The sequence below is a fragment of the Otolemur garnettii genome, unplaced genomic scaffold, assembly GCF_000181295.1.
Source record: "Otolemur garnettii isolate 467f Iridium unplaced genomic scaffold, OtoGar3 scaffold00024, whole genome shotgun sequence".
In the NCBI taxonomy this organism is placed as follows: Eukaryota; Metazoa; Chordata; class Mammalia; order Primates; family Galagidae; genus Otolemur; species Otolemur garnettii.
Window position 1 is genome coordinate 20898014 of NW_003852419.1, and position 9734 is coordinate 20907747.

At 33.7% G+C, this 9734-nt stretch overlaps 1 protein-coding gene across 4 annotated transcripts in view; it reads right to left on the bottom strand.

Annotated features, from left to right (window-relative positions):
* Window positions 1–9734, bottom strand: part of VPS54 (VPS54, GARP complex subunit) — a 124606-nt gene that overhangs the window by 69740 nt on the left and 45132 nt on the right. For all 4 annotated transcript variants that reach the window (XM_003787955.3, XM_023512093.1, XM_023512094.1 and 1 more), the window contains one exon: window positions 7035–7420. In XM_003787955.3, coding sequence (XP_003788003.1) covers window positions 7035–7420 — 386 coding nt within the window. The remainder of the gene's footprint in view (window positions 1–7034; window positions 7421–9734) is intronic.

Consider the following 9734-nt stretch of genomic DNA (forward strand, 5'->3'; position numbering starts at 1 on the left):
GTAAAAGACCAAAAATGGACCCATACCTTTCACCACTTACAAAAATTGATTCAAAATGGATAAAAGAAGATTTAAATCTAAGGCAGGAAACAATTAACATCCTAGAAGAAGTATGAGAAAAACTCTTGAAGATGTTGGCATGGGAAAAGGTTTTATGAAAAAGACTTCCGTGGCACTTGCAACAACAACAAAAATTAACAAATGAGACTTAATTAAACAGAAAAATTTCCGCACAACTAAGGACACAACAATCAAAGCAAATAGACAACCTTGAGAATGGGAAAAGATATTTGCATACTACAGATCTGACAAAGGATTGATAACTAGGATCTATAGAGAACTCAAATTAATGATAAAAAAAAAAAAGCTAACAATCCCATCTATCACTGGGCAAGAGACATGAATAGAACATTCTCTGAGGAAGATAGACAAATGGCTAACAGACATTTAAAAAAAATGCTCATCATCTCTAATCATCAGAGACATACAAATCAAAACCACCCTAAGGTATCACCTAACCCCAGTAAGATTAGCCCACATTACAAAGTCCTAAAGTTGCAGATGCTGGTGCAGATGTTCAGAGAGGGGAATACTTTTACACAGTGGAACTGCAAAGTAATACATTCTCTTTGGAAAGAAGTATGGAGAACCCTCAAAGAACTCAAATTAGATATCCCATTTGACCCCACAATCCCACTACTAGGCATCTACCCAGAAGAAGAAAAATCATTTTATCATAAGGACATATGCACTAGATTGTTTATAACAGCTCAATTTATAATCACCAAGATGTGGACACAACCTAAACGCCCATCAACTCAGGAATGCATAAACAAACTATGGTATATGCATACCGTGGAATACTACTTAGCCATATAAAAAGATGGTCACTTAACATCCTTTGTTATTAACATGGATGGAGTTAAAACACATTCTTCTTAGTAAAGTATCACAAGAATGGAAAAGCAAATATCCAATATACTCAATACTATGATGAAGCCAGTAGGTGATCTATTTCATGCCCATACAGAAGAAAAAGTCATTTCAATTCAAGTTGTTGGGGAGGGAGAAAAAGGGAGGGTGAGGAAGGGTTGAGATGCTCCCAGTGAATGGGCACAATGCAGGAGCCTATGGTACACCTCTTGGGTGCAGGACATAGCTACAAAAGGGATTCTATGTAACAGATTCAAATATTGTGATTTGGATGACTGTACCCTCACATTAACCTAAAATAAAAAAATTCATCATTTTAGTAATAATTGCTTAAATGTAAGATTCTATTTGACTTTAGGTATTATGCCTTATTTATTTATTTACTTACTTATTTTGTGACAGATTCTTACTCTGTTGCTCCAGGTTAGAGTGCCAGGCTGTCACAGCTCAGAGCAACCTCAAATTCCTGGGCTCAAGCCATTCTCTTGCCTCAGCTTCCTAAGTAGTTGGGACTACAGGTGCCTGCCACAATGCCTGGCTAGTTTTTCTATTTTTAGTAGAGACAGGGTCTTGTCCACAATGAGACTTCTGTATTGCATCTGCTTAAGTGTTTGAATGTCATTAGCCTTAGCAATGACTTCACTATAGAGCAGTGACTGGTTTCACGGAAGACAATTCTTCCACAGATTGGGGTGGGCGGGTACAGTTTCAAGCCATTATAACTCTACCTCAGATCATCAGGCATTAGATTCTTTTAAGGAGCAAACAAGATCCCACATGTGCACAGTTTACAGTAGAGTTTACCTTTCTGAGACTCTAATGCCACTGCTTATCCGAGAGGAGGCAGAGGGTGATGTGAGCAATGGGGAGTGTTTGTAAGTAGAGATGACGCTCCCCTCACTCATCTGCTCCCCCATCTCCTGCTGTGCAGGCAGTTCCTAACAGGCCACTGACTAGTACCAATACACAGCCCCACAGGTAGCAGACTGCAGGTATAGAGCACAAATGACACACATAGTAGAACCTCTGTAAGCTGACCACCCAAGGGATTGTAACAAAATGGTCAACATATAGAGATATTCAACATAAGAAACTAGGCCTACTATCATACTAACGCATACATGTGGTACATATCCGGCCTATGAAAATTAGGCCAACTTAAGGAGGTGGTCAGTGTGGAGAAGTGGTCAACTATGAAGGTTCTACTATATATTGTTTTACTGATTATCATTTTTATTGGCAAAACTAGCAGAATTTAATTTCATAGTACTAGTTAGAAATATGTATCCTAATAATAAAAATGCCTAATTTTATAATTTAGGCAGTAAAATCATTTAAAATTCTCAAAAATTATAAAATCAGCAAATGCGCAAGAGTCATTATAATAATTGCACATTATGCAATGAACCAAAATTTCATAAATATTAGTTAAAAAATCTGTCTTAATAATTTAAAATTCCCCATTTTGCAATAATTTAGGCAGTAATAGCATTTAAAATCTTCAAAAGCTATAAAATCAACAAATGTACAAAAGAGTCATTGTAATAATTACACATTATGCAATGAGCCAAAATTTCCTACTGTATATTTACCCTGCAGGTTCAGAATAAAGGATCAAACTTTGGAATTTTTGCATTGCTATGAGACCCACTATTTTTACATTGCTATGAGACCCACTAGCAGAAATCTCTTTAAATAGAGACAGGAAGATGTTTCAGTTGAATACTTTTTTTAAAAAGAACAAATTTATGTAGGAAGATGTTACCACTTTAATTCTAAATCTAGAAATAGTGGAATAATTTACCCAATAATAATTATAAACTAGGTTCTCAATTTCAGCACAAATTAGGATAATTATGGAAAGAAAAAAAAAAGAAAGAAAAAGAGGATGGTACAAAGTGTCAAAATACATTTGACAATAAACTGGTTAGTTAACAGATTTCACAAGTATGTGTTAAGATGTGTATGACATAGCTCTTATCCAAGACACTTAAGGCCCGCTAAAAAGTTTTAAAATAAAAATAAAAATGGGCTTGGTGCCCATAACTCAGTGGTTAGGGTACTGGCCACATACACTAATGAGGTGGGTTTGAACCCGGCCTGCGCCTGCTAAACAACAATGACAACTACAAAAATATATATATATATATCTATAGCAGATATTATGGCGGGCTCCTGTAGTCCCAGCTACTTGGGAGGCTGAGGCTACAGAATCACTTAAGCCCAAGAATTTGACATTGCTGTGAGCTGTGATTCCACAGCACTCTACCAAGGGTGACATAGTGAAACTCAGTCTCAATAGACAAACAAACAAACAAACAAAAATAAAAATGATAATGAAACATGAAAGAATGCTATAAAATTTTATTAGAAAGGATAATCAAAGTGTGCTGGAAGTTTAGAAGTCACCAAACAAGTTCAGAAAACAATTCAAGGTCAAAAAGTACAGGAAGAATGAAAAAAAAAAGAAAACAAACATTATTTACTACCACTGACTAGAAAAAATGTGATGTTTTGTTAATAGTACATAGAAAATGGCGCATAGATAAAATGTTTAAATTCTTTTAAAAAACAGATTTGTAATTGTGGTAATTATTGTGTAATTTGACTATTATAAGATTTTTGTTATGAAAGTTCCCTTTAAAAGCAATAGAAAGCAAATTTTGGACTAAATGCTATAAAATGGAAAGACTACTAACAAATTAATTCAATAGAGTCCCTTGTTTCTTCTACTGAGAGAAAAATTTCATATTTCTATTAAGACTTTATGCTTTTCAAAGATACATCCCACAAAAATGACCAAAATAAAGTCTCTGATATGAAAAAAAATAGAAATGTGTGTTAAATTCATGTAGAATACATCTTATTTCCTCATGAAAGAGCATAATCATTTTAATAAACTAAGGAGAACACAACTTATGCTACTAATGCTTATTAGTAGGCAAAATACTTATCACACATACTCTCCTGATTGATTAGACAAAAACAAAGGTACAAAAGTCATTCCTGTGTTTCTAATTAAATGGTCTTAAAAATATCTGTGAAGACAGGAAGTAACTAATATTGATATTTAACACCTTTATAGCAAACGGAAAGATAAAGCCAAGAAAGTAAATCGGATAGGAATTGACAGAAATTCAAAACAAAAAAAATTGAGTTACAAGAAGCCAGCCTTAAACTATTGCAAGTATGATTCAGTATTTTTACTTGATTAGAAAAATATTTTCCTTTAGAGTTTTTTCACTTTTGAAAAGTTGCTTATGAAAGGGCAGTGCCTGTGGCTCTGTGGGTAGGGCACCGGCCCCATATACTGAAGGTGGAGGGTTCAAACCTGGCCCCAGCCAAACTACAACAACAACAACAACAACAACAAAAAATAGCAGGGCACTATGGCGGACACCTGTAGTCCCAGTTACTTGGGAGGCTGAGGCAAGAGAATCTCCTAAGCCCAGGAGTTGGAGGTTGCTGTGAGCTGTGTGATGCCACAGCACTCTACCTAGGGTGATAAAGTGAGATTCTATCTCTATAAAAAAAAGCATGTTGCTTATGAAGATGTTTATTATAAGTTAGAAACTCAAGTTCTGATACCAAACTTTTAAAAAGTTATAAACACATAGGAATTGACATTTGATAGGCATTTTTATAAAAATGTTTTATATGAAGAATAAACATGCTTTACCCAGGATAGGATCTAAAAATGATAATAGTGAAAAGATATTTGAGCAAAATGCAGACATTCAGAACACTTGAAAGTCTTCTGGAACTCACACATTTTTTAATGAAGAATATTTTGTCCTTTGAAATAAGGTAAAAAGAAAAAAGTAAGTTTGAAAATAAAGGTAAATAGTTAGACCCAATGGCTCACACCTGTAATCCTAGCTCTATGGGAGACCAAGGAGGGAAGGATCCATTGAGCTCAGGAGTTAGAGACCAGCCGGAGCAAAAGCAAGACCCCATTTCTACTAAAAATAGAAAAAAATTAGCCAAGCTTTGTGGTCTGTGCCTGCCTGTAGTCCCAGCTACTCAGGAGGTTCAAGCAGAAGGATCACTTGAACCCAGGAGTTTGAGGTTGCTGTGACCTAGGTTGGTGCCATGGCACTCTAGCCTGGTGAACAGAGTGAGACTCTGTGTCAAGAAAAAAAAAAAGGAAAGAAAAAAAAGGTAAGCCTTCCTTGGGCTCAGAATAAATACAAGATTATTAAATTTTCATTCTATAATCTAATATACTATTGAGCATAAATATTCAACCCTGTTCTTAAAATTTTTTTACAGATAGCTTTGGATAACTATACTTTTCATCAATATTACTGAGCATAAACTTATGAACTAAGGAAAAAACTACATGAACTTTGGGGTAAAAATTCTAATGGTTTTGCAATTTGTATTTGGCAAGCAAGTATTCAATCTTTGATTCTGTTTCTCAGCATTGCACATCCCAGAGTATATTAGTTCACAATATTCATCGACATTAATGATATTATATAGTATGTGACAAGTCAAAAACACAGATTCTATCATTATATCTAAAGTAATGACAGAACTAGTATTATTTATTTAAAAATACATACCACAGACAAATTCAAAAGAGAAATATTTAAAATTTCAGAGGTGAAAGGGAAATTAAAAATCATTTAGTCACTTTGCTTTCCATGCTGGAGAATCCAAAGTAGGCTTCAAAGGAGAAAGAATCACCCCAAATTAACTGTAAGATTATATGTATATTTTTATGAATAGATGGTCTAACAATAGCTTTCAATAGACTGTTAAAGAAGTTTGTTACTCAAAACATTTTCTGTAACCATCCAAATTTGGATTACGTTCTTCCCCTGAGGTCAGAACTCTACAGCAATCTGTATAACTATCATCATAACCGTACAGTAATTTGTTTTCCTCTCCCTGACAACTAAATTATAGAAACTATTAGAGCAGACAGCATCTCTGCTTTATTCATCACTATATTCCCAGTATTCTGCCCAGTGACTGATAAGTAATAAATGCTCAAGAGCCATTTCTTGAATGAAGGAAGGAATGAGTCAATCAATTGCTCATCTAAATTCAGTTCAAGTTAAAAAAATATATTCAAAAAAATTCCATTTACATATTCTTGTCAATAATTTATAATTTAAAATAAATTTATTTTGAAGTTAATTAAGTTATACAGTATATCTTCCATAAAATTTCTTTGTAGTTCCTTAGTAGTATATTGTTCGAATGGGTTTCCCAGTGGATAGAAACTTCTACAAGGATACCAAAAGCCTTAAAATTGTGGTTCTCAACCTTCCTAATACCACAACCCTTTAATACAGTTCCTCATGTTGTGGTGAACCCCAACCATACAGTTATTTGTGTTGCTACTTCATAACTTTAATTTTGCTACTGTTATGAATTGTGATGTAAATATCTGATATGCAGGATGGTCTTAGGCAACCCCTGTGAAAGGGTTGTTCGACTTTCAAAGGAGTTGCGACCCACAGGTTGAGAACCGCTGCCTTAAGTGAATGAAATGTAAATGGTTTGTAATTCTTCTATGTATAGAATAAACATTTTGAAGTGATTTCACATAAAGTATCTATAATCATCATTCTAAAGGTATTTTTAAAATAAGAACAGGAGAAATTGGGTCTTTTCCATCACTGTGTAGAAATTTTTGCAATACTAATAAAGAGAACAAAATAATCACAAATGAATTGTAATAATTATTGTAATAATTTAAGATCTATTAAAGGGCTTTTAAAATTAATTATAAATTAACTTAATTTTAAATATACTAGTTTTCCCTTCTCCATCATCTCCATTTTGACACAAATCTATTTCAACATTTTCAAAAGTTTATTTTCAACATATGACTGGCTTTGCATTTATGTCATCTACTAGAAATTTAAATTTTGCTTCTCCATCCAAGTATCTCTGTAAATATTATTCCTTATGGGTTTTGTTTATTTCACTAATCCTAAAATATCAGAATAATAACACTATTAAACAGATTAATCTGGGAAAAAATACCCATTTAACTTTCAATGCATTTACACTTTTAACATTATATGCTCAAATTTATTCCTTAAAAATTTCTAACATTATTTCTAATGGCTTACTTGACATACCGGAAACTGTGAATGCCCTGAAGTTCCTGCTGAAGAACCTCTTGTGTTGTTGCTATTAAGTCCAGTGCTCCAACAAATTCAGAAGTAGATAATAACACTTGTACTGTAGGCTGAGTCTGGTGTACAGTGGCCATTAACTTCAGTTTATTGTACACTTTAACACAATTATTTCTGGTGAGTGCCAGTCTTAAAATGTGTAGTGATCCTTCACACATGACTTTATCAATCTGTGCAATTTTATCTCGAAGTATTTTTACAGCCTGGGAAGTTTTCTTGAGGTAGTCCTGCAATTCATGTTGAGAGGTCATTGCATGAAAAAATGCTTCAGAACGTAGAGAGATCTGGTGAGCAATGTTTACTTCCACAATATCCAGATAATGGCTCAGCTTAAAAGGGAAGGAAAAAAATTATGGAGTATTGTAAGAGTTCCTTCTTTGACTATCCAAATGCTTTCTAAAAATGAAAATAAAATCTTTCTATACAGATTTTAAATCCCTTTGTGTGACCTATTGATTATAAGATCCTTGGAATTGGGCATAAAACAGAAGAGAGATGAAATGTGTAGCCCAAACATTAATAAGATGGATGAGCAGAAGTTGATTTACCAGTTTTCTTCTACTCCTGCCACTACTATCCTACAAACACTAAGTTGTTTCTAAAAGATAAGAGCATCCCATAGCCATCTCAGTTTTTAGTTTTAGAAGTTCTAAGATCTAAAAAAGAATGATCTCTTTGCCCCCACCAACATCACATCTGATTAAACAGATGATTAGTTTCCATTTATTGACCTTCTTCTATGATACTAGCCATAGGTATTTTATAAACACGTTAATTTTTCTAATTTTAACAAACTTTGAAAATAAGTATTATTATTTTCATTCTACAGATGAGGAAACTTGGAGACATTAGATAACTTGAGTAAAGTAAGGTGGTTAGTAAGTAGCAAAACTTAAATGTGAGCCCAGGTGTGTCTGACTCAAAACTGAAGCTCTTTCTCCTGTACCATGCTGCCCCCAAATGCTAAAGACAGATTGGTGGTTCAGTCATAAGTTACAGAAAGTACCAGAATTTATTTGGATCTTTTTCCCTTCAGGCTGCTTACTTCATATTTCAGAAATGATTTTTTTATTAATTAGTAAAATTCAGTTTATTTCCAATGTATTTTCCTTTTAAGATATTAAACAAATGCATTTAACATTTAGTTCATATATATTTTATTTCTAATACTACCAAGATCAATTAAAATGCCTTCTAAAAATGCCTTCTAAATTTCAAATATGAATGTCTAAAACTTGATTTGTCTTTCTTCTTTTCTAACTGCATGTGCTTTTTTTAAGCTATGTTATCTTTCTATTTCTCTCCTATTTTTTAAACTTATAGTTCAGACTTTAGGCATTATCTCTGAATATCTCACAAGAATTCATAGCATTTAGCACTTATATGATCATAAGAGATTATTGGGTCATCAAATGTTTCCTTAAAACCATAAAGTAACACTCATATCGTCACAAAATGTCCCTTCAATAAGCTTATTATAACATCCAGTTAATTACAAATGAGAAATTTTTCCACAATTTAAATTTTCTATCTTTTTTTTTTGGAGACAGACTCTCCACGGATATGAAGAAGGTCATATTCGGTAGAGCGCCATGGTGTCACAGCTCATAGCAATCTCAAAGGGATTCTTAGGCTCAAGGGATTCTCTTGCCTCAGGCTCTCTAGTAGCTGGGCCTACAAGTGCCTGTCACACACCTGTCTAATTTTTAGAGATGGGGTCTTGCTCTTGCTCAGGATGGTTTCGAACCTGTGAGCTCAGGCAATCCACCTTCCTCAGCCTCTCAGAGTGCTAGGATTACAGGTGTGAGCTACTGCACCTGGCCCCACAGTTTAAATCTCTGGAGTGTATGCCCTTTTGTGCTGTTCTTTATGTCCTCAATATAGCTGTATATTTATTTGCCTAAAAAAGCAACAATGGCATAAATGTATTAGGGTAGATCACAAGCTCAAGTGGACTCAATTCTTAGAATAGTAAATGGAAAATAAATAATTCCTTTAAGACAGTGCTAATCAGAATATGGTTTATATACAGCTGCCAATCTGTGGACTACTTAACAGGGCCATAAAAAAATAAGGAATTTTGCCAGAAATTAAATCAACTACACTATTAAGCACACTGCATTTTTTTTCCCATAGACCTTCTTAATAAAGAAAGCAATGCAGTGATTTGTATCCAGTGCAAACTCCTTATTTCATTGCCAACCAGTACTTTGAGTAGTACTATAATAGAATACAAATTTCTTTAATTCTGGTTGTAGCACCCCCTGTCTTTAAAGCTAACAAGATAAATTAGCTGTTCTCCTATATAAAGAAGAGTTTGAAAGTGCTCTCTTGGAGCCCTTTCTGTTCTGCACTAAAAGCAAAGCAAAATAAAAAGGAGTTAGAATGTAAATACAGCAAATTTGATTCTACAACTTACTAGTAAAACACAATTTCCAATACTTCAGTCATGTTAAACATTCACCATGAAAAAAAAAGCATTTCATTTGAATTTCAAAGATTTCTGGAATTTCTTGATATTCCATTGATATATTCTATTTAGAAACATTATTTTCACAATTTATTTCCTATTAAAATCCTATAATTTTTTTTAAGTGTTCTTAAAAAGATCTCTACAGACTGATGAGATCTGCACTGCCTTTT